This window comes from Marmota monax, unplaced genomic scaffold (genome assembly GCF_021218885.2).
Source record: "Marmota monax isolate L192 unplaced genomic scaffold, Marmota_monax_Labrador192_F-V1.1 WCK01_AAM20220418_F8-fsc00007, whole genome shotgun sequence".
Taxonomy (NCBI): Eukaryota; Metazoa; Chordata; class Mammalia; order Rodentia; family Sciuridae; genus Marmota; species Marmota monax.
The window spans coordinates 22,002,096-22,028,400 of NW_026692781.1; the positions used below are offsets into that span (position 1 = coordinate 22,002,096).

General features: G+C 32.3%; 1 protein-coding gene across 1 annotated transcript in view; it reads left to right on the plus strand.

The window, feature by feature from the left end:
* Positions 1 to 5,871: 5,871 nt before the first annotated feature.
* The window catches only part of Col3a1 (collagen type III alpha 1 chain), a 38,357-nt gene continuing 17,923 nt past the window's right edge, over positions 5,872 to 26,305 (plus strand). The window contains exons 1-19 of the mRNA XM_046447401.2: positions 5,872 to 6,087; positions 16,377 to 16,573; positions 16,814 to 16,864; positions 17,235 to 17,345; positions 18,127 to 18,204; positions 19,954 to 20,007; positions 20,460 to 20,513; positions 21,232 to 21,285; positions 21,899 to 21,952; positions 22,099 to 22,152; positions 22,777 to 22,830; positions 23,267 to 23,311; positions 23,448 to 23,501; positions 23,958 to 24,002; positions 24,632 to 24,685; positions 25,090 to 25,188; positions 25,700 to 25,744; positions 25,884 to 25,982; positions 26,181 to 26,234. Of these exons, the coding sequence (XP_046303357.1) occupies positions 6,006 to 6,087; positions 16,377 to 16,573; positions 16,814 to 16,864; positions 17,235 to 17,345; positions 18,127 to 18,204; positions 19,954 to 20,007; positions 20,460 to 20,513; positions 21,232 to 21,285; positions 21,899 to 21,952; positions 22,099 to 22,152; positions 22,777 to 22,830; positions 23,267 to 23,311; positions 23,448 to 23,501; positions 23,958 to 24,002; positions 24,632 to 24,685; positions 25,090 to 25,188; positions 25,700 to 25,744; positions 25,884 to 25,982; positions 26,181 to 26,234 (1,338 nt within the window). The 5' untranslated portion in view covers positions 5,872 to 6,005. The remainder of the gene's footprint in view (positions 6,088 to 16,376; positions 16,574 to 16,813; positions 16,865 to 17,234; positions 17,346 to 18,126; positions 18,205 to 19,953; positions 20,008 to 20,459; positions 20,514 to 21,231; positions 21,286 to 21,898; positions 21,953 to 22,098; positions 22,153 to 22,776; positions 22,831 to 23,266; positions 23,312 to 23,447; positions 23,502 to 23,957; positions 24,003 to 24,631; positions 24,686 to 25,089; positions 25,189 to 25,699; positions 25,745 to 25,883; positions 25,983 to 26,180; positions 26,235 to 26,305) is intronic.

A 26,305-nucleotide genomic window follows, 5' to 3' on the forward strand; every position in this document is an offset into this window, starting at 1 on the left:
ATTTGGGAGCAGAGCTTTGAAAATAGAGTATGATTTGACCCATAGAAATAATGAAGGATCATTTGAGACAGAAAGGAGAAGTCAAAGCATGAAAATTTCATTAATATAGATTGGGCATTGGAAGAACAGTGCCATTAGATTCATTAAGAAGACATTGCCTGAATCAGAATGAATTGTACATAGGGGATTACCTAAAACTGTGTTTAGTTTCTTGTTGAGACGGGACTGGGAAATGAAAAGAATAGCTATAGCTAAACATGAAAGAATAGAGTAATATTAATTTATTAAGTATATTCATCCAAATATTAGCACCTTGAATAATCAAGGTACAATAATTTTTATGTGGAGACTTTCTACTTGGATTATTTCAATTTCATTAGTCAGATATTTTGACTGAATCATTTCATGAAATATATCTAATATCTATAAAAAAGAGTTTAGGCTAGAGATTGATTCAAGATCTTGATCCCATGATTTTTATAGAAATAATTATAGTATTAAACATCAAAATATTTAAGATATTTCTATTCCAGTCCAGTCATTTGTTTTTATGTTTACGTGACTATACATACCAGGAATTGTGCCTACTGCTCTGCATGACTTTAAAAAGCGGGTAGGGGTAGGAAATAAGAAAGGTCTATAAGCAGGAATAAAATGAGTACACAAATAAAAATACATACAAAGCAGAGATAACAAACTGAGCATTGTCACATGAAAGGTAAGACTCCAGAGAGCAATGTCAATGTCCTTGACACCAAAGAAAGACATTTGAATCAGCCTCTTTCCTCCAAGAGTTTAATGTTGGCATTACAGGATAGGCCAATAACATGCACAAATATAGAGCTTCTTTAAAAATTATTTAACATAGAGACAAAAATGAAGTCTGCATACAATTAAGCAGGATGTTGTTTACATGGACAATAATACTAACTTGAAGAAGGCTAACTGTGGAAAATAATAACATGATAAGTTAAATATGAAAAGTTCACATTTACTTCCATTTATTTCTGAAGAGGCAGGCTGAGAAGGCTTTTACTTTTTGTGTTCTTAAGAATTGCTTGTTTTAAAAGACCCTCAACATGGGACCCCATTGAGTATCTGAATATAAAGAACATTGATAGGAATTAAAATCAGTTTCTATTTAAAAGCATGCAAATTCAGAAAGTTTAGCAGTGACCTATCTCATTCTTCTATCAGAAGATCGTGATTGGGCCTTCTTTTTATCTTCACCCAGAATTGGCTACATTTGAAAAGCTATTGCAGCTGTGTTGGATACTGCTGAAAATTCCAAAGTCTGACTCACATGACAAATTATATTTGATAGAGAGTCTAGTGGGATTTGCAGAGTGGAACTTCGATCTCAATTAAGTTAACTGAAGACCCTACAGGGAACTCCTGAACTCCTACAAGATGCTGCATCCCAGCCTCACTCACTCTTGCAAAATTTATAAAGTAATCACACCATTCAAAGATGAGTCATTGTGTTAAGTGGAAAGATGCATTTTAATTTTCTATGAATTTTCAAATTAAAACAATAATGATGATAGCAAAGCTACCAATGAAACACAAGTATATGAAGACTTCATTCAGGAAAAAACATGCATGTCAGAAAGCTTCACAAATAAAATAATTCAAAATGCCTATCAGTTTTCATTTCAATGATCAAAAGTCTAAAAATTAAATAACAGTTTTCTATCCATATAAGAGGAAACTCAGACATTTATCCACTTCTGTGAAGAAAGATTAACAAAACAAATATAATTACACTGCAAGCATTTAAGGCTATTCCTGAAAATTTTGTTTGCTCAATTTTTGTCAATCTTTAAAATATTTATATGTATATTTATTTATATTATAGCATATAAACACACACACATACACCAACACATATAAACACATATGCAAACTCTTTCAATTTCCTAAGATTGTTCTTCATCACTGAGTATAAATTCATGAGCATTTACTTAAGACTACTTAAATTTTACTTAAATATAGTATTGACAATTATTAAAGATAAACAATAAGACAGAAATCAGGAAAATAGTGATCTTTTAAAAATTGATCGTTAACTCTATAGTTTCTATCCACCCTTTTACAATGCCCTGTTAGGAAAAAAAATACTAAATTATGTGCCCAATTTTTAAATTGCATAAAGAATATCATTACCATGATCAGTGACTAATCCAAGTGGAAAATATTGTAAAAAAAAAAAAAAAAGGGTTTTGGAAAGTGTGCTATTTAATTCCAAATCCAATGAGTAATTTTGAGTGTCTCATAACCTCTTTGAACTTTCTATTCAATGTTGGGGTAATATTCAGCTGTCAACTACAAAGATAGAAACACAGAGTCTTAGGTTTAACAACCTAAAGACCAGATTGGAATAGAGATAGTAAGCATTTCCAAACAGATTGCTTTGTGGCACACAATTTTATAGAAAGTCAAGGAAATGCATGTCTTGTACAAAAGTGAAATTTCTAGGGTAAAAAGAAGTGATTATTAATATAATTATATAAGAACAAAAATAATGGAAAAATGAACTTTATCCTGGGTACTGAGGAAAATACAGAGAAGGGTCTTGAAGATTTGGTCATAGTAATCACTCAAATACTCAATGGTCATGTCCCACAAATTCTTGTTGTCTGTCCCAAAGTCATTTTCACTTAATTAGAAATATCTATGGCTATATATGTTCAAGTCCCTCAACTACAGCATGATTTTTTTTCACTCATATATCTGGCTTCACTTTGCACATACTAGTGTATGTTTAAAATGTTTGTTTAAATTATTTTAAAATGAATACAGCTCTTCACTGGGCAAGGTGGTGCTTGCCTGAAATCCCACCCACTGTGGAGACTGAAGTAGGAAGGTCACAAGTTCCAGGCCTGCTTGGGCAACTTAGGGAAAGCATGTCTCAAAATGAAAAATGAAAAGGGTTGGGGATGCAGCTCATTGTTAAAACGCCCCTGAATTCAATCTCCAGCACAGCAAACAAAAGGAATAGAGCCCTCCAAATATGGTTCCACCCATGAAGATTCAACTCCCTAGGAATAACAAAAAAAAAAAAAAGTTTTGCACTATATCCTATGATTGTATTGGTAATGATGCTAATCTAGTCTGTAATCATACTATGAATTTATGTATTTTGAAATGAATATAATCACAGGAACATTTTAAAGGACAGTACAGTTACATGAAATATAGGAAATGTCCATAAAAATAAAGCATCTCCTTAGCTTAGGGAAAAAAAGAAAAACAGACATAAAGCAGGCCAACCAAGGAGGAAACTTCTGCTTCATGTGTTTTTCATAGTGGAGATAATTGATTTTCTTATTGCTATTGTAGAGAGCACTGCTGACATTCACTGGCCTACTGAGTTCATCACAGCTGGACTAATGCAGCTCTCCCAAACTCCACTTTCCACTGAGCTGGAAGACTTGAATTTTTGGTTGATAATCTGCCACACCCTTACTGTGCCTCATCATTTCAGCCACTCTCTTTGTTGAAAAGAGAGCTAGATAAAGCAGTGCTTTGGTTGGTGTAGCTATTTAGATTTGTGTTAAACTTTCAGATGCAACCAAGAGATCAAAATGACATGTTTATGAATCCTGGTTAACAGTAGTAAAGTCAAGGAGGAATAGAAAAAATATCTGTCTAGATTACATCAGCTGCTGGGTTGCGAAATAGGAATCACCAATGTTCCACCCAGTTGTAACACCGATTCAGATCCACACCCATCAAACACTGTATTAAGAAACACTTTGACAGAGGAGAAGGAATAGAATCTGGGATGCAGAATACCAAGGGTCCCTATGTAGGACATTTAAATATGCTCAAAGTAGTAAAGAATGATAAATCAGAAAATCTGTAGAATGATTTCTCTAGCTCCCCACTATAAACCTTAACAATACAACAATGCTTCCATCTGCAAAATATCAGCTAACTTTCCTTAATGAGCACATCAATCAGGAATTTTACTTGTATATATAAAGCTTTTAGTTAAATGGCTAGACAAAGGAAGACATTTGGGAAAAACTAAACATGGAATAGTAAGTTTACATGACATACCTGCAATAAAGTATAAAAGGTATATTTTTTTAAAATGGCATTTATGATTTTTCACACTGGAAAATAATTCTAATGAAGAAATTCAATAAAGTTTAATTTTCATTGGCCATCTAACCAAAAAAGAAAAATATCTTTAATATAGATCTATGACTTTTTTATGCAGATAGCAGACTCCATAAGAAAAAGTAATCACATTTCTGAATTTGAACACAAGAGAAATTTATCAAAGTATCGGATGAAGATGATTGGATGATGCTTATGACAGTCTTTTCTCCCAATATCTCTACCATGATCCAGTAAAAAAGTTTTCAATAGTTACTGTATTTCCCCTCAAGCAGCAACCCTCTAATTCAAAAACAGAATATGCACAAGAGTTTGGTCTTGTTCTAGATATCTCCATGTAGATGATGTCATCTACATTGGCATATCTTGGTTTGTGCTCCCCATGACAAAAATACAAGGAAGCAAGTGTACTGTTTCCCATGCTTATAAAATTTATGGTGTCTGTATGTGTCTGTATGTATATTAAAAATTGAGTAAATATCAAGTACCATGAATTAGGAGAAAGAGATGAAAAGAGATTTAAAAGACATGGTTTCCCTAAGGAAGAAATTTTTGAGCTGGGTCACTGTGAATTGACTTCCCTGAGTTGGTGTAAGATAGGAAGAATTTCATGTGCTCATGCATGGATGTGGGCATGGTTAAGTTAACATGAAAATTAAATGCAGATGACTTTGATGAGAGTTGAAATGCCCAGTATAGATTACAGAGATGAATTAAGGAATAATGGACTGAGTATTATGGTGTCAATAAATATCTTGATTATTTAGAAATATCTTAATACTGTAAACAAGCATATCTTTTCCTTCAGAAATTTATCAAAGATCTATAAATGGTGTTTACCCATCTTTAAAGTACGTTTCAGAAATTTCTCCTTAGGCAGATTCAGAAATATATTAAAAAATCTATGTTATTAGGACCTGGAAAGTATACATATAATAATCTAAATCTAGAAATATATACTAAACTTTATACCAATACAGGCAAAATGAGAATTTTTTCTTGTACTCTTATTATTCCATGTGATAAACTCTTTCTTTTTTAGTTTTTTAGAAAGTCAAGACATGAAAAGTCTGAATTTTTCTCAAGAAAAATTTGTCTAGCTTTCCCCAAACAGCATATAAATTGGAAATCTCACAAAAAAGCACTCAGACTTGCTAAAGAAATTTGTGAGAACTAGAAACTGCTGTAGATTAGTATCTAACTGTTAGGATTCCCTTCAAACATAGTTCAGATACTTAGTCCTTTGACAGGGTGGGTGGATGAGTGAAAAAAGAAAACAGATGCATTTCTTCTAGCTAATCTCCTACAGTTCCCTATTTAAATTGAGTTAGGGTAGATTCTGGCAAAATCTCAATATCAAAATCTTCTAGGAAGATAAAGTTTGCAAAATTATTCATGCCTGAGAATGTTTCAGGCAATTTCTCAAAAATTTGCAGTTGTTAATGTTAAAAGGAGGAATAAACATACAGTGAGAATTCTCATACTATAAACACAAAGCAAAGCATTTCCATATATGTTCATAAGTTCACAAACATGTATGTAAGGCTAAAGTATGTAACATACATAATCAGATGCACACAAGCTCCAGATGTGCTATTTTTCTAACTCTGTGGGTTCTGTCCTCTATAAGAGAAAAAGAAATATTAATCATTTCTTTTACTGCTAAGGGGATGGGTGCTGCTCTCATATTTCAGAAAGGGGCTGGAAAGTGAGGGAAGCCAAACTTTTTCCTATTTAAGGCCAGAGCAAAGGAATCTCAGTGGCTGAGTTTTATGACGGGCCTGGTGCTGAAGGGCAGGGAACAACTGATGGTGCTACTTTGAACTGCTTTTCTTTTCTCCTTTTTGCACAAAGAGTCTCATGTCTGATATTTAGACATGATGAGCTTTGTGCAAAAGGGAACCTGGTTACTTCTCGCTCTGCTTCATCCCACTGTTATTTTGGCGCAACAGAGTTCGGGTGAGTAGGTATTGATTCCAAGGAACTTTCCGAGGTTTTCGTCTTTATTTCTTACAAAGAAGTATAAAGGGGAAAATCAGCCTCCTGAAAGATTTCTCTATGAACTCTCAATTGTTACATGTTAATCTGAGCATAATTTTGCTTTTTACATTTGTTCAAAAGAATGACATCTTGTTTGTATTTAGAAGTTCTCTATGCATAAAATAAAGATTTTCTTGTAATAACTTGTTTTCATGTTTAAGGTACTGGAAACTTTTAAAAATGGTTTTAAAAGGCTTTCCTCCTGGACTGTTAATGGCTTGGAATGCTTCCCTCTGCAGTCTGGAAGTTATTGGTTTCTTGTAATAATTTTATGTTCTCCTTTGTATGCTGGATTCTTTGTAAGGATTGAATGTTGAGTATTGTTTCCTCAATAAGATAAGACCCTTTAAAAATAGCATGCATTAAGACTAGTCTAAAGGAAGTTATTATGAATCATTAAAATAGTTTAATATATTTCTGTAAAGTGGTAACAACAGAATATCTGTCAATGTTCCTTAAATGGGTTCAGAGAGGTAAAAAGTTTCAATGTTCCTGATTTTATTGTTTCAAGTACTTGAGTAGTTGATCAATCCATATCTTCTAATAGTTTATGGTTACAGATCTAGTATTTCCTGCATGTTCTGTATTTTGGCTGCACTTATATTAATGAAGAGAATACTTTAAAAAGTGTTTTCCACAGGAATGTTTTGACTTTTCTACAAAGTAAAGACATTAAAGTTGGCCTTCAAAAAACGGATTGACTATATTTTTCCAATATTTGCATATAGAAAGTTTATATGTTTAAAACACTCATTATTTATGTGAAATGTTTTTTTGTAAATTTGTATGTTCCTTATAGCCATGAAAATACTGAACCAATTAACTGAAATAACCACTTCAATATTAAACTTAAAGATAACTAGACAAAATCATTAGTTAACAAATTTTCTTTACATATAAACATGTTTATTTTTTAAGTTTATTTTTTAATCTATAGTTTTTGTGATTACTGTATAAGAAAAATTGTTTTTTATTTGTGATATCAAATATGTTTAGTATCTTCAAAATTATATACACAAATGTGGGTGGAGGGAAATACCCAATGACAGTTCATTAGTTATATCATCCATGGCCACAGAAGAAGAGGAACACCCATATTCCTTGTTCCTTAGCCCCTCTCTCCCTTCCTTTTCCCTCCTCGTTGTCTCTCCACCCCTTTTGGCTCCTTAAGACATCCTCTGCCTTTTCCTTCCTCACTCATCACCCCACCCCCATCCTAGGCACAGCCCATCTCTCTTCATTGTTGCCTTCCCTTCCTCTCTCACTCCCTCCCTATCCCCATGAAAGCACCTCTTCCTCCATCTCTTCTCTCCCCTTGTCTCCTCATCCTTTCTCTCAAGCACTCCATTTTCCTTTCTTTCCTATCATTTCTCCCTTTCCCTTCCTATTTTGTCCCTCCTAGAAGATTCTACAAGTCTCAGTCCTCCCCTACTATAAGAAATAATTAATAGACCCCACCCCAATAAAGATTTTCACCTATTTTCTAAAGTTATTAATTTCTACTGATTTCTGGAGGAAACATCACAGAGTTCTCGCTCACTGACAAGACTACAAACTTGGGTTTGAGTTCAAAAGATCAGTTAACTATTTGTAATTACCTAGTGATTATAAGAGCTATGAGATATAAGCACTATGATGTTTTCTTCTGAACTTTAGGAAGAAAAGGAGTGCTTGATACGTACATTGTCTTCACATCACATGATTTCTTTTTGTTCACCTCTTTACGTTTGTGTGCTCTTAAAAGAAGATGGGAGGGACTTTGTTTAACTTCATTGTTTGTGTCATGAAAAAAAGTTTAGATGCTTTAAGACACTGTGACTTATGTTTCTTATAGGCTTTATAAGAAAAACCTGCTGATGGATAAGCTTTGGGGAGGTTACAGGAGGTGGCTGAATACATAGCACACTGGGAGTACCCTGTAGCGCTGGGGTGGGGGTGTCTTGCAAATGCCCAGCTACACCAGGAACAGCACAGCGCTGAAGCGCATGAACTGTGGTCTACTCTGAGGTTTTTGGAGCATAAAAAAAAAAAAAAAAAAAAAGTCTTCACAAAGTATTTTGGTATTTTTACAAATTTGTGAAAGATTTATTTTATACATGTGCTTTATTCCAGCAATGGAAAAACGTGATCTGTTTTATATTTCCTGTGGTTTATAAACATGCCAAGCTTTAGGTGCAAACACGCGCCATCTAGCGGCTGATGGAGACACCACTTACATAACCAAAATCAGTATATAGGGAACTCAGCATTTTATAGTGAGATTTGAAAATATCATATGTGTGAATTTTAAGTATTAAACATTCTTTCTTAAATATATGAAATGTTACCAATCAAATATAGCCAAATACACACAAACAATGGTGACAATATTTAAAGATATTGGAAATAAAATTTGTGGACCATTTCCACATTTTTACATTTGACTTTTTAAAAATATTTTTTCATTTTCAGAGACTCTGATGTAACCCTTTCTTGACATAAGTATTTTACTCACTGCTTATTAGATATGTAGATAGATGTAGAGATAAATATTACTCATTAATACTGTTTCATTCAGGCAGGGACAGAAACAGTTGTAATCCAGTGTGTTCTTTGAATTGTTAAATTTTCTACAGTAATAATTTGACTAAAAGGAGTTGTGGACCTTTATATGTTTATATATTTCAAAAATAGAGATTCAGTTTCTCATTTCACATCATGATAATCTATTTTCCATTATGCTTAAAGAAAAAAATTGTAACTGATCAGTTACCATTCAAGTTTTCTGACTTGTGCTGTCCCTATTATTAAACATACTTAACTAATGAAAAACAGAGTAGCATTAATTTACAAGAAACAATTGTACCTTAAAAGAACCTCTTCTTTTACATAAATGTTCTCAAATCTGTGTCACTCATCTCACATGGGTCTAGTACTTTAGTTGAGTTCATGAAATTAGGTAATGACAGAGTTAAGACTAGAACCAAAATCCTGTTAAGCTTGAAGGACACAAAGCATAAATTTAAAATACCTGAACTCTCTTATTTTTGTAATTGTTTTCACTGAAGAGAGATACCAAAAAATAGTACATGGTCCTAAAAAATAGTTGAGCTAGTATATTTATAAAGGTGAAAAGGGATAGGTACTTCTATGTTTAGTATTTAACTTTGAACTGGTAAAACTGCTTTTGTTTTTTAAAGAAGACTCAGAGTTTATGCTTTAACCAGAAAATATCATGGTCCTGTGAAAAATGTACATTAGTAGTAAATAAAGAATTATTGAAAGAAAATTTTTGTGGGTTTTGCTCATGATACCTTGCGTTTCTTTACTCCTTCCAGAATACTCAACATCAGATAATCTGAAGGCCTGTATGTAAATAGGTATCTTTGCTTCAATTCGAAACATATAAAAGATCAAAGCCTCTGCAGCGATGCAGAGAAAGAAGGAAAAACTGAGAGAATAAAACGCCTTTTAACTTATTCAGATTCCTGGGTTGATGTCTTATTCATAGATTTATTTTTAAAATTTTCAACTATTCTCTGTGATTTTACCAGAATTATAGTTGAGACTAAAAGATAGTTCCTCATGAAAGCCACTATTCCACACCTACAGAGTCTTATGCCAAGTCTTGAGCTGTCACTCAGAAGAGAGTACCATCTATCAAAACTCCATGATTTCCATTGTGGATGTTGTTGCTTTTGTGCAGAGTTCCAAAGATTATGTAGCCAGTTCTTTCATTTTGTAACATCAAGTGATATCACCATCTTGAAGTGATTAAAGTGGATTGCTTATGAGCTAAAGCTTTAAAGATGAAAGATGTTATTACTTTTGCTAGACAAGGGGAACATTTGTAAAGTTTCCAGGTCTACAATAAGTTTCTGGAAACATCTCAGTGAATTGTTTTCTATAAAACAGTTTCCCTAGTGACTTTTCTTTTTAGCTCAGTCCCATCATTTGCCACACTCAGAAAACTAAGTTGCATGGTATTTTTAAAAGTCCAGAATTTTCAACAGGGAAACTTTGCCTGTTTCATGTCAAGATGACAATGGAAAAAGTGAGTTCACTTTTCTTACACAAATCATTTGTGAACAGCAATTCAGAGAGTTATATTAACCACTAGAATTTCTGTCTGTGCCTAATGAAAACATAGCAGAAGTGGATTCCTTTCAGATTAGCTAATAAAAGCCTTGTTTTTTTTCCATGACTGAGGTCAAACACTGCCATTTACATGCAACCTTAATGAACAAAAAAGAAAAGTTCAAAGAGGACAAAAAGCTACCAAAAATAAAGGATCCAGAAATCCCTAAAAGTTAAATTTTCCTTGAAAACTAACATTGAGAAATTACTGCTTTGGAAAATGGTATGTGTTTTTCTGAAACTCTTTCCATCCCCCTAATGGTATTTGGTTGTGGAGGATTACAAACAGATACTACAGTTCTTAAATAAATTAAAATCATAGAAACATTCTTTGGAGTTGTATGGTATGTTTTTAATGTCAGAGTATCATTCAGAGGAGAATTGTGATGAAGGTATATGTTCATTAACATGAACCACTTTGTAACTATATTTTCTGAAAATCAGCATCTTAGTAAGACATCCTGAATGTTTTTTCACTGGATGCAGAAACTTTGTCTATTTGTTATAGTTGAATTGGAATCCTCCTTCTCTGTATGTAGTAAAATGGATGCTGTGCTTCTAAATCACATGTTGATCCTGTTGGTGGTCTGGATGCCATCAGGGTGGCCTTGGAGATATAACTTTTTTTCATAAGGTCAAGAGAAATAAACAATAGAATTTAACTCCAGATGCTTGTTTTGAGACCAGAGAGAAAAGACATTATTCAGAGAAATATTACCTCTCAAAAAATCTGCTTTTTAGACTCTTATTTTAACCTTGCAGGATTTATAAACCACATGGGACAGAGTTTTGAAGCTTTCCTATGTAATCCTACCCAATCTTTGAAAGCAGAAAGGGAATAGAATGCAATGGCTCAGAGTATTGAATGTAAGAGAAAGCCTTCCTAGATTAAAATTGTAGCTTTACCCTTGATGATGTAACCTTGGATAAATTACTTACCATTTGTTTCAGCTTCTTCATCTGAAAAGTCAGGGTTATTGCAGGACTCATCTCATAGGGACTTGAGAGGATTAAGTCAAATGGATGTAAACCACTCAGAACAGTGCTTACAACATAGGAGATATTATAATATTCTGTCTGGTAATCCCAGTAGTAGTACTTGCAAGTAAAATGGTCTAAGAAAGAAATTACTTAGTGACTTAGTGGTAAGAAAGGTCAAATGTAAAATTTTTGTTATCAAAGTATAATTTAATTTTATATCAAAGTATAATTTAATTTGTCAACTGTAACAGAATAAATAGTATATTCTTCAATGCTTTCATATTTGACATTAAAATATATTACAGATACAATTGCTGATGGTTACATATAAGATACTTTTAGATTTCTACTATCTATTTTTACTTTAGGCAGAATAAAAAAATAATCAACATAAGAAAATTTTATTAGAAACACAAAATTATGTATCTATAAAGAATAAAGGAAACACCCAGAAATTATGATTCATAAAGTTTTGTTTCTTTTTTAAATTCTGATGGTGATAGAATAAGCAAAGTCTACCTTGCCCATGAAAAATATAATTTTTAGATTGAAATTATCCATCTATATCATCTACATATTTTGTCTTCAGAATTTTTCTGTTAACTCATCTAACATATATGAATATAATATGTAAAATAAATATGTAAGCAGCAAAATAATTTCATAAAAATGTATATTTTCCAAACACTTGTGACATAATTTTAAAGAGAAATCAAACTTATTTCATTTAGAAACTATATGAACTCCAAACACTCACATTTATAAAATATTCAAAAGTAATGGGAAAAAAATGTTATGGTAATTTACATATCACATCTGTAATTTTTAGTTTTCCAGATTGCAGAGTACCTTTTCCCAGATGAGAATTCATTAAGAAGAGGAAAAACTGTCACTCATTGCTCAAATTAAATTACCTATTTGTTAAGAAGCTTCATGGAATATTATTTTTACTTCAAAATGGTATTGAGATAAGCATATGTTGCATTATATTTTAGTTCAGTTATAAGATTATTTCAAGTTAACATGATTTAATATTAGAAAAATGGAAACAAAAAAGTTGGAGGTTTAAGTCTATTGAAATACATAAAATTAAGTTATTGACTTTATGTTTCTCTAAAGTTCCCAAACAGTGCTAGGAAAACAAAGAAGGTTATAGTGAATTAAGGTTAGAGTGAATCATTTTGTCTTATAATATAGATCTCTCAGTAAGGAGATGATTTAGTATAGTGCATTGCTTGTGCAATTGCAGGTAAATTTATTTCAGAAACTTACTTTTGAATAAGAAATAGAAATATCAAGTGACATGAGAGGTGGAGTTTTAAATTGCCAAATGGAACAGGAAGACTATTGTTAAACAGCAACATTAAAGGAAGTAATTGTAAAATCTATTACCTTGTCCAGTAATAAAAATTAGAATGTTTACATTTTATTCAATATTTTTTTCATAAAATATTCAATGTATCTTTTATCAAAGTTACTCTGACAATAACTAAGAAAATGAGATGACTTACTTCTGAATCTTATTTTCTATTCTATTTTTGAATAGTGTTAATAGCTACCAAAAGCATTTTATTCCACTTGGAGACAAAACACTCTTTTTCTTGGCTTTTCTATGATTTTTCCATGTACTGAGGGCCTAAGACATCTGTATAAGAGGTTGAGCTTTTGGTACTGTGTATTACTAACCATATATAGTCAGGCACAGAAATGACAAATTAGAAAAAGCTGTGCAATTCTGAAAAGAAAGATGGCTCTCCTAAAGGCAATTTCTTGAAAGGTTTTAAGTAGAAACTTGTGGTTGAACATCAGCCCTTTCTCTGTTTCTCCATTAACTTTTCAGTGGAAATGAAATGTTATGGTAGCAAGCAAGACTATATTAATTTATTATATATTTATATATATTTATATATTATATATATTATATATTTATATTATATATATTATATATATTATATATTTATATATATTTATTATATATTATTTTTTAAGCATGCCAAATTTATTTTTTTACTTAGAACAACATGACTTTATAAAACAAAACAAAGCATACACACATCATGTTAATTTTCATGAGCAGATCAAAAGAAAATAAACAGAGTTGATTTCCTAGAAGTTGAGAATAGAATGGTGGTTGCCAGAGGCTGGGAGAGGGACAGGGGCCCAAGGGGAGGTGGTGAGGGGGAGATGAAGAAATGTTGACCGACCCATGGGTACTAAGCTACAGTTTAATGAAATAGTGTGTCTATGGATAACAACAGTGCACTGTAAATTTTTAAAGAACTAGAAAGAATTTTAGAAGTTTTCACCATAAACAAATGATAAATGTTTGAGGTAATAAATATACTTAATTTAAATTAATAATAAAATAATGCATACATGTGTCAGAACATTAGATAGTATAATTTCATGTTTTATCAATCTAAAATGAATTTGAAAATATGTTAAAAGAAGAAAACAGTAAAAGTACTCTAAGATGATATTTATATGAGGTTTAAATTTGGAAACAAGAAGCAAAATAATAATTTTTATTTATATAACACTTGTGTTTAACCTAATTATAACAAATACATTTAAATTTTTAGTCAATATTTGTCTCTTTTATTTAATAGTTTTCAGAACAAACAGAATATGCTATATTTCTACCAATATGAAAACACCCTCAATGACACATAAACACAGAAGGATGCAAACATTAGATAAAATATGATTTATGCTGACTTCAAGACAAATTAAGAACAAAGGAAGAGAAGCTACTTAAAATATGAGTTGTTTAAACCTCTTTATCTGTTATCTTCATGTGGCTTTAATATGCCATGGGTATTCCATAGCTATTTTGTATAACCCACTTACTATATTAAATGTAGCAAGATATTTCTGATCAAGAGAGAAAGAGCTGAAAGAATCCTAAGCACAATCTAGTAGTATTTGAAGGGTCTGGGTGTGGCATGAAATTTGGTTTTCATTGGGAAAATCTTGAGCTGAAAATAATCTGAAGGAACAGTTTATATACAGTTGATGCAGAGGTTTTAAAACCATCCACTTTAAGAAAAGGAAACCAATACAAAGATGGAAGAATGTACTTTTAAATCTTTTATCTCAAAACTTTCAGATATTTTTTCTGCAAACCAATTTACTTAGTTCTTAAAGATGTCAGTTCTGCATAGAAAATAAATGAATAGAATGCCTAGCCCATCTTATGTTATCATTGTTCGTAAAATGAAAAAGATTATTGGGCTTCTTTTAAATGTTTTCCACAATATCATCCAATAGTCTTACTTTCCATCGTGGTAATAAGCATTTTGGCACTCAGCTTTTACAATCACTAAGAATAAAGAAATGTTTCTTTAAAAGCTTAGATACACCTTTCCCATGTTCTCATGTATCTGTTTTAAACATGGAGAAGGAATTGGAGTAATTTTTCTAAATAGATCCTTTCTTCCTATTTAAAATTTCAATAAAACCACCATGTTGTTTTTTCTTTTCTTTTCTTTCTTTTTTTTTTCTTTTCATTTATGAACTCTAGCCCACTCTGGGAAGTTGTAACACAAAATAAGAATGGGTTTTTAAACTTCTAGAATTGACCAAGAACTTTCCAGGTGTTTCACAACTGTGTATCTAACTGTGACTAACTTTGTTTCTGCACAAATGTGTGGAAATGAGAAATAGAAGCAATTTCATACTCCACAGAGTTTGCAGATACAGAGATCCTCCATTTTGGTGAACTTTTAGCTTAACCTTTAGGCTAAAAGTATTTATGAATCTAAATTATTACTTCAAAAAGGCAGATGATGCCAAAGATATAAGAACTCGAAAAGGTGATCTTTGGGACTGTGTATAGTGTCAGCGGTGAAATCTCAGGACTACTGAAAGCTCCTTTGGTCAGGAGGCAACAACACAACATGTAGTTTTAAAATAGATGCCTCCTCTGAACCATGCATTTTCAGACCACATTTAATGTCCTTGGCTTTAAGAAAATAAAAATTTCACTGTCTCACAAAACTGAGAAAGTGCTCAACAGTATATTGTTTAAAACTGCTTTTTTAGATGTTTTAAAACTTATATTTATTCAATTATTGGCAAACTCTCATAGTAATCTTCAAGAAATAAAGTTTGTATTTAACCACAATCCACAGATAATGCTTCAAGAATTGAGACCAGGTTTAATTTTGACAGTTTCTAAGCTGATTCATTGTTAATAGCAACTGAATCCAGGATCTTGCATATAATTAGGAATTGAGACTAAAATTTTGGTTGAGGCAAATTCTTTACCATTTTAAGCCACAAATACACATGGTCATGATTCATACTTTTTCCTTTTATTTCTACTTATTCCTTGCCAATATTTATTGTAAGAACATATCTCTCTTTCCCTCTCTTTCACTCTTCCTCCCTTCCTCTCTTCTCTCTCTCTCCCCCTCCTCTGCCATCACCACCACCACCTCTTTCTTTTGTGAATTGAAGACTTCTTTACATTCATATAGAGTATACAACATATTGCCATATAATATTGACCTACTAATGACAAACAGAGCTACCAGTGACATACAGTGCATATAAGTTTTGTGAACGTCTTTCAGGAAATTTTGAAAGAGTTTTATACTGCCAAGATTAACTCATCTTTCCTATGAATTTCTCAACTAAGTTAATAAAATATAGAAGTTCTTTGAGTTAGTAACAAAATCATCTTCTTAATTTAATGCTCCCATCTACTGTTAAACCCAAGAATAGCAATTTGGATAGAAAGCTTATTTTCAATTGAACAATTAATGAATAAATAAATGTTTAAATGCTTGAAAGATATCCATGGAAAACATTTAAAAGAAGCCCAATAATCTTTTTCATTTTAGTATAAATGAAATTAAAATTTCTGTTATTTTAAAATTGACTATTTTAAGGAAAATTTCCTTTGTTGTGTCAATTTATGTTAATTAGCAGATTTGGTGTTTTAAGCAATCTCTCCTAGTCTTAGCAAATGATGTAGGAAAGATATGATTTTCTAATGAAAGGGAGAATACATTTGTTCCAAACTATCTCTACTTTGGGTGTTGTCAATAGTCGTGACTGCATAACAAAAATAACATTGTACCCGGTAATTTACTCTCTACTTTTAGAGGATGGCTGCACCTATCTCGGTCAGACCTATGCAGCTCGAGATGTCTGGAAGCCGGAACCATGCCAAGTATGTGTCTGTGACGCAGGATTAGTTCTCTGCGATGACATACTATGTGATGAGGAAGGTTTAGACTGCCCCAACCCAGAAATCCCATTTGGAGAATGTTGTGCAATTTGCCCACCGAGTCCAAGACCTGTGAGTACCAAGAAATTTTTGTACATCTTCAAGATTCTGGTTAAAATACATGAATAGCTTCTACATAAGAGCTTCAAAAGAAATTTAAGTTGTGTCTGTCCAATAGTCATTCCAGTATTATAAGTAAATGACAATTTAAAGCATTTAACATGGTTTAACAAACAAACATGTAAATTGTGATGTCGTTCTTAGAAACTTTTTTCTATGTCTTGTTAAATCTGTATCTTTTCCATTTACTAGACTACAGGTCCTTCTGTTGGTCAAGGACGTCAAGGCCCCAAAGGAGATCGAGTAAGTAAACATTCTTCAGGGGAATAAATTCATGTTATGATAATTCTTTTCCATGTCCTTTTCAGATTTGAACTTTAATTAGTCAGACATTTTTCTTTAGTATTCCATATCTAAATAATGAGATCAAATGACAAACTAAAAATTCATAATTACTCATGTCAATATTCATATTGCCAAAAATTCATATAATGTCTTTATCATTATAATCAAATTATTCACAAATTTTGCATAAAAAGGCATTTATTCATTAGAAAAGATATCACTTGCACTGATTCCTAATACCATAAAGCAGAGAAGCAAAAATATGATAATGATTCTTAATCACAGGATGTTTCACTCTTTTGATTACTTTTATCCTTAATTTTTTTAGGGCCCTCCTGGTATTCCTGGGAGAAATGGTGACCCTGGTATCCCAGGGCAACCAGGTTCCCCTGGTTCTCCTGGCTCCCCTGGAATCTGTGAACCATGTCCTGGTGGTCAGGTAATGAATTATAGGACTAAAGATTCTCCTTAAAACAGAACCTAGATTAGGAAAAATTAGAAAATCTTTATGTTTAGGAAAAATTAGAAAATCTTTATGAGTTTTAAAAAGAGTTTTCCAAAAAGCAATTCAGCAAGAAGCAAATAATATTGTCTAACTTATTCTTATCCTGGTAACCAAATAGAATCTATCTCTAGACCTGGAACAAAAATTAAAATAAGTTTCAAAAAATTCAATAAGTATATGATCATTTCTAATATTAGTATTTTTCCCCCCTGTAACAATGCTTAATTTGGGATACAATTATTAGGCGTATTTAACCATAAATCCAGAGATATAAATTTTATTTGTTTCATTAACTGTTTAGAAAAGTAATTTGACTTAACCAGTTTCCAGTACAAAATGAGAAGTTTGGATTTTATAATCTTAAGATTCTTTAAACTTCAAGTCTATGATTCTACGCAATGCTATAGATATTGCTTAGTAATAATGGTTTGAATGAGAGTATTTAAGATCAAATTTGGGCATTAACATTGAATCTGTATTTAACAATTTAGTTGAAATATTCATGCATTATACAAGCAAGTGTTTTGTAGTATGTCTAATATCTAAAGCTACAGAGAAACAGGACAAACAAGATAATTAGTATATACCACCTCTGTTGGCATGCAGAAGCCTTCTACCAGTGAAGAGTAGCTGTTGCCTGAACTTCTTCAAAGTGCTTTTGAAAATAACTGATCTATTTGTTAAAGTGAGCATGTTTCTCTAATCTCCGCTGCAGAACTATTCTCCCCAGTATGACTCTTATGATGTCAAGGCTGGAGGTTTAGGAGCAGGAGCTGGCTTTCCTGGTCCAGCTGTAAGTATAAATATTTTTCAGCATTTTAGAGTATTGTTTAACCTTCCAGTTTCTTAAATTTCAAATAATGTTCTAAAAATCTGGTATTTTTGTGAACTTTTACAAAATAGCTTATCCTATATTAAGGTTGTGAAAGAAGATGTTACATTATCTTGTTTCTTCTCTCAGTTTTTCCTCATATCTTTTCCTGCCAGGCCTGTAATTCCACTTCCTATATGACCACCTGAATGGGTAGGGGGTTCACCTGCTTACATGCTTCATGCTTGGGGCTCACACATTTTCTAATTTTTAATCAAATATTGTCACATTTTGCTTCCACTTTTCATCTTTCTCACCCAAATTTTCAGCCTTATTTTTATATCTTTCATTCATTAAATATTACTTTCTAGATAATAGTCCAAGTAACGACTGTTCAATATCTCAATCTGCCTTGCCTCCAATTCTCAAAATCAAATAGAAATGTTTCCAGAATTCATTGATTCTTTATACTCTACCTTAAATAATAATTATGTATGTGTACCTGAAGGACTTTTTCCAAGTAAACAACTTAGAGTTTTAATAGAAGAAAACAGCAAAAATCTTTGAAACCTGGGCACCCATACACGATAACATACATGGAAACCCACAAAAATGACCTTTGTTTAGAATAGCCTTTCAGGATGATCAGTAATAGAGAAGGTTATGATTATCATTGCAAGTATCTACCACAGGAGAGTAAATGGAATATGGCACTGAATTCTCTGGGATTGTAGAGGACTGCTGTCCAAATCACTGGACCTCATATCATGACTTCCAAAACAAGAAAACACAAACTTTTTACTGATCCAAATGGCCTTTTTTAAAAAAGGCCCTTTTAGTGGGTAGAAAGTAAGTTGCAAAAAGAATTTTTCACAAATCCGTAAAGTTTTAAGGGCTGTGACTTTTTTGTATTTTTCAAAGCCACAAGGAGAATTTATGTGACATTGCATCTTAGCTAAATTTGCATTATGAATCCTATTATTTTAATTGGACCTATAAATTTAAATAAAACTACCACTTATGGACACTCCAGAAAAATGATTACAAGAAAAATCTTAATTGAAAACTGTTGTTTTATAAATTTATTATCATTATTTAGAAACAGCATACTACAGAACTGGTTTTTTAGTTTAGCTTTTATTTCTGAATGATGATAATCCATTTGTTCTAATTTTACAAATTATTATTTTACCATGTGTGATGATTCTCATATGCACATCTAAATCTCCATATCAATGCAACTCTGTGATATCTATACCAATAGATACTTATGAGGTTTGAGGTTGATTTACATTATTATTTTAGAAACTCAGATCATAGTATCAGATAAATGTTTTCCCACACTGAGTTTGGCTACTAGATAAGAAATTGCATCCTCATTGATGCAGTGTCAATCAAACACTGCAGGGATTCTCATAGCATTTTGTACTCATTTTTCTAGCTTTTGAATTCCCTTCTTTAAAGATAAAATTTAACATTTTATAAGATTTATTAATAATTTTATGGGTTCTGGGATAATTTCATCTGCAGTAATGTTTTCTTTTTAAGATCTTCATTGAATATCTCATACATGTATCTATATCAGTGAAGAGTTAACATATAATGAGATACAGTTGTTTGCATTTTTAAAAAAATACCAGCATTCTATCTAAATAGTCATGTCTCTGAAGAACATGTACAGTGTACTTCACACTAATTTACTTTATATTTACATTCAAATTTATATTCCAGGGTCCTCCAGGCCCTCCTGGCCCCCCCGGTACATCTGGTCATCCTGGTTCCCCTGTAAGTATGGCACTGGGGCTTTCTGCTTCATGGATGTACAAATTAATGTAGAATCTGCTATCATTTAGTTATTTTAGCATGCACAATCCCAATTAAAGGGAGTTTCAACCAATAAACTATTTTTTTAAGTGATAGAATTCCAGATTTAATTCCTTTACACAAATAGTTACTAGCTATTAAAAACTTGGTAAAATTAAATCACATGTTTTATTGTCTGTAATATGACTTTGAGTTTAAAACAATTCAGTTTCAATGGAATGATATGAATAGAATGGAATATATTATCTTTATATTCTAGTCTGAAAATAAAAGTTTGGTTTCAGTACTTATAAACTGGAATAAACTTGTTGACTGCATTCACAAATCCAGATTTCCTACTATCTTCAAAATGCAAATGGCTAATATGAAGATTTTGTTACTTTAAAAATATTTACTTATTAATTATTCACCAGGGTTCGCCAGGATACCAAGGTCCCCCCGGTGAACCAGGGCAAGCTGGTCCTGCAGTAAGTAACAACTAAAGCTATATTTAATAAATTGACAACACAAGGTAGATAACCAATTTCTATAGGTAAAGTCTCTTCGTTTTCTAAAATAGCCATACACCTCTATAGAGTGAAGATTACATTTATGTTTAAGTTTTACACAATAAATAACATTTTTATGGTATTTGAATTGGTTTCAAAAATTTTAGGGATTCTTTGGTTAATTATCAAAATTGTCCACTTCATAGAGTAAATCTCTTAAATACAGATTTCATTTCTTGTAACGACTCAGTTCACCTATACATCTACTCTATTGGTATGCATGTACATATACATATTTATATAATAGGAATTGGCATAAAGAGTCTTCCAGAGGATATAGTATGTAAATAAACAAGAAGTGGAGCTATCTTAATATTTCAAAATATTTAGAAATATCTGCATATTTAGATATATTCATTATCTCAACAAATGTAAAAGAACATTTGAATATACAAATACATGCACATAGCATAAAATATAGATACAGGGGACTTAATTTTCATTAAAATAAATTTAATTAAAAGTAAAAAATTGTATAGAATAGATGTATAATACTAGCTCAGTAAGTATAAGTTTCATGATGAGAATCATTGAAAGGATTTTCAAAATGGTAGTCCCTTCTTGGAGGCACATAATGGGTTATAATAAACTGTAACAGAAAAGTTTATAAATATGTTTTTTTATTTTCTTATTTTAGGGCCCTCCAGGACCTCCTGGTGCTATAGGTCCATCTGGTCCTGCTGGAAAAGATGTAAGTTTTTAAGGACTGGATGAGGATACAGCAAAATTCTATTTGGAGTATTCTAAACAGCATATGCCATATAGCAGACTCTCAGAGGGAATAACATTATTTAAAAAATGTATGTCTTAACAACATTTTAGCTCATAAGGGGTTGAGAATTTATACTATATTTACATAGCTATATATACCATTTGTTGAATTCTAAACTAATAGAACTCCAAATGTACTTCCTAACTATAAAGACCCATCCAGTGAATATATCATTTAAATGAAGGAGGTGTGATTTTCTTATGTGTGCCTCTTGTCATGAAAAAAATTGATAACAGTATTTTATTAGCTTTAAGATTCATCGATACCTTAATACAATGCCATTCTTTCTTCTAATTTCCAATGATAAATTCTTCTCACTAGGTTGAGGCAGGGGCATATCTCAGTGATGAGAGGCACCTGTATCATCTCTTTATAAGTTTATATCAGGGTAGGAGAAGTTCTCCTCAATCCTTATACTAATAAACAACTCTGTGAGTTTTAGTGAGTTCTTCATGCAAATTAATCAGACCACTTGTTGTTTACAGTGTATTTTCTCATACAGGACTCTCATGTACTCTATTTCTCCATCTAGGGAGAGTCAGGAAGACCCGGACGACCCGGAGAGCGAGGATTGCCTGGACCTCCCGTAAGTCTGATAAATTAATCATAATTAGCTTAGCTTGAAAATTATTACATGGCTAAATTGAATTAATAAAAAATAGAAAGCATTTTGCTACTTAGCTGATTCTATTTGAAGGTTTGTTGATATTTTTTCTCATGTGCTACTTCTAGGGTGTGAAAGGCCCAGCTGGCATGCCTGGATTCCCTGGTATGAAAGGACACAGAGTAAGTAGAATTTCTATATTACCTATGGGGTGCTCCGTTTGGTTGTGTTTACTTACTTGCCTAACCAATTTTAGTGGACAATTCATTTTTTACCAAAAGTAGTTGATTCTGACAATTAGGTGATTTGATGTTTGTAAAATACTAACAAACTTATTTGTTAATCAAACTAAGAATTTTATGCAAATGATTGAGTTGATTGGAAGTGCATGGAAAGGCTTGGTTAAGAATAATTTACTTTTCTTATTATAACTGTCATAAAAAATTGAAGATATATTATTATTTAGTCAATATAAATTGAATTGGGCCTTTATCCTATGAATGCATTAGATAGATTCAACCAAGTCTAAAATTCTATGAACTAATGGGAATAAAATCAACACTAGTGTTTCAGTCTATAGTAAAGTCAACATTCTAAAATCAGATGAAATGGTACTTTCTAGTTTCATTTTTTTTTTTTGCTGTAAAATGAAATATCTTCAACCCATTTAAAATTTTATATTATTTAAATTAATGTTGTAAAGAGTGCTATGTAGTAAAAGCTAATAATACAAATTTAATGTAAAGTTTATCAATCATTCTGGATTGCAAATAAGTTTAATATGTTTATTTTTATATATTTCATAGGGCTTTGATGGACGAAATGGAGAAAAGGGTGAAACAGGTGCTCCTGGGTTAAAGGTAAACTGTATTTCCATATGATCATTTTCATCTGATCAAATCCTATTTTTATAAGTAAATCAATTTAAATTTTAAAGCAATTACATTGTGGAGCTTAATTTTTTTCTGAAATTTATCAGAATTTTACATGTTAGGAGCTGAATAATAGTGACTATTTGAGATACTCTATTAAAGTTTCCATGAAACATAGCTTGAAAAGTCTAGATTAAAATGGTTGAACATTGCAGTGTAACTCATTAATTACTTATGTTTAGTCTTTGTGCTTTTAAAATGCAGAAACTGAGATTACTGATAAAATAAAATGCTAACGAACATTTGATATCATTAAGATACTTCTTTTTCTTAGGTTCATTATATTTTCCATACCATATATTTTTTAAAATAAAAGATCCTCTTTCTGTTGTATAAAATGTTGACATATTTTATGTGCCTCTAGGGTGAAAATGGTCTTCCAGGTGAAAATGGAGCTCCTGGACCCATGGTAATTATGTTTCATAATAAAATTCTCATGATTACTATCAACCTCCACCTAACCCTAAACTTGCTTTTCTCCCTCCCAACTGTTGTTATGCATGTCAACTTTAAAGTAAGATCGTATTTTCAATTTCACTCTGCAGGGTCCAAGAGGGGCTCCTGGTGAGAGAGGACGGCCAGGACTTCCTGGAGCTGCAGTGAGTATCCCTAAAAGCACAACCCAGTTATATGCCAGAATGACAGATAAGAGTCTCAGGTAGTCACACTGTGAAAATCTTCAGAAAAATATCTTTTCTGCAAGACTATATCAAAGTCAAACCAAGTAAATTTCTGGCTATAATTACATGAAAGTGAGTAAGATTTTGACAACTATTATATCTGTTGATATTATTTCTTTTCAAGATGACTTAGCATATGTCATGAGACCATTATATATGAATTCAGTTCTGAAAACACAGAATCTAATCCTTCTACATTTGATCAATGCTATACATATCAGAATTTTAGCAACTTGACCATAAAAATATATAATTAGTAGATTTTAATATACTTGAGTAAATCTCAAGTCTCTTGAACTTGAACTTAAATCAAATGTTATTTGTCATCAGTTTTTCATAATTAAGAATATATTTGACTTGAACTTTTCTCTTTAGGGGGCTCGAGGTAATGATGGTGCTCGAGGTAGCGACGGTCAACCAGTAAGTAACTGTGCATAAGCCTGATTTGTTCAAGGGTAACCATATATTCTGAACTGTAGAATATTCCATAATTAATATATAAAATAATTCATATATTCAATTCTAATTGCCTATTTTTATAACGTTGTTAATCAATTTTTTGGTAGACCCTATACTCAACATTAGATATGTAATCATCTGATTCAAACTGACACTGAGCTCATAAACAAAATCTAGGTTATGACATGTCTGTTATACTTACTGAATTGCTAACATCTGTATGGTCCTTACAATGTTGGCTAATATTCAATATGGGAGATGACATTTGAAAGAGCCCTACAAAAATGCATAACAATATTACCTTCATTTTGTAAATGAGAGCACCAAAGCTCAAGCCTAATTAACATACAGAAAGTCACAGAACTTATGGCAAAAGTGGGGAGAAATCCAGATTTCCTAACTCTTCAGATTTCCACTCTTCTTATTGTGCCATGTTTCTCTACATAACATTCCTCCATCAATAATGAATACTGCTTTTATTTACATAAGTGCCTTCTGTATTTTATATGTGCTCATTTATTACTTACTTGGAGTATTAGGTTTCATTTGTTCGATTAAGAGCTCTTGAAATTTTATTTACTTATTTTCAGGGCCCTCCTGGTCCCCCAGGAACTGCAGGATTCCCTGGATCCCCTGGTGCTAAGGTAAGCATGTATTTCTATAGAATAACATGAAAATATCTTGGAGACAACAAAAAACATTAAATTGCTTCTTGCAAATGATTTAATTAGTCAAATGGGTCGCTTTTGTCTATGTAGAATTTTAAAGCTCTATTCATGACTATAAGAAAAGCGTTACCCACTGCATTCAGCTATCCTGATACAGCTCCAGTTCCTTTTGCCTTGTCCCATCATCTTTCAGGGAAACAAAACACAGTCACATATTTACCCTTTTTCTCTGCCTTTGTGGTTAATGAATTTTTTCTTTAACTACAGTATGTAGTCATAGTACTACAGCTTTGGGATGATGGTTTTAAACAGGGTCAAAGTGTGAACTAAGCAATTAGGAGTGGCAAACAAAATTGACTACTTAGGGTTTTATCTCTTAGGGTGAAGTTGGACCTGCAGGATCCCCTGGTTCAAATGGATCCCCTGGACAAAGAGGAGAACCCGGACCTCAGGGACATGCTGGTGCTCAAGGTCCTCCTGTAAGTAGTGAATATGGCCACTGTGAGGAAGAATGCTGCTACACTACTTGCAGAGGCATATCTTTCAATGTTGCTAGCAATTAGAAAAAAGTTGCTGAATGCTCTGCAATGATTCTACTGTGATAAATACTGATCGGATTAGTAGTTAAAATGGTAGTTTTGAGGTTTGAACTATTCTAGAATGCATAAATTTTAAGTTTATATAACCCAGAATAGGTTGGAATGGGTAGGATAATCATCTGGCATTTTGAAGAATGTGCCCTAAACTAATAATCAATCAAAAAATTTTAAAAAATAACAAAACCAAACACTTCTCCTACTTATGTATTTTTTCAATAATTTAGAAAAAGTATACATCATCTCTAATTTATTTAAATATTTTGGGGAACCACCTAATCTCTACAAAGTGTAATGACTGCTGATAAGTATATTTTAAAAACAAATTAACAACTCTAACTGTATATGAACTATTTTCATTATTATTAATATGCTTCATTTGTGTGTCCTCTAGGGCCCTCCTGGGAATGCTGGGAGTCCTGGTGGTAAAGGTGAAATGGTAAGTTTCCTCACCCCAACATACACATGATTCACTAGCAACTCATACACATACAGATTACATTTGTGATACTTAAGTGAGATATTCAGAAGGGAAACTTCATGTTTGGCTAATGTTTATGCTCTTGGGTTGTTCTTAGGGTCCTGCTGGCATTCCTGGAGCTCCTGGGTTAATGGGAGCCCGGGGTCCTCCAGGACCACCTGGTGCTAATGGTGCTCCTGGACAGCGAGGTGGTGCGGTAAGTGGCCTTTTTTTCTCCCCTCTGTTGCCTAAAAGGTGTGGCTTAATTCTCACAATAAAAATATTAATCATGATTTTTTTGGCCCTATTTGGTTGAATAGATTTCACCCCGATGAAACACTGAATCATTTGTGACTGATGATGATTTTGCTATGACTCCTTCCTGTTTCTTAATCTAGATTTTGTTTCACATTAGGGTGAACCTGGTAAGAATGGTGCCAAAGGAGAGCCAGGACCACGTGGTGAACGTGTAAGTACTACCACAACAGATTTGGTTATTTCTTGGAGAACTAGCACATAATTAGCAAGTAAATAGGTAAA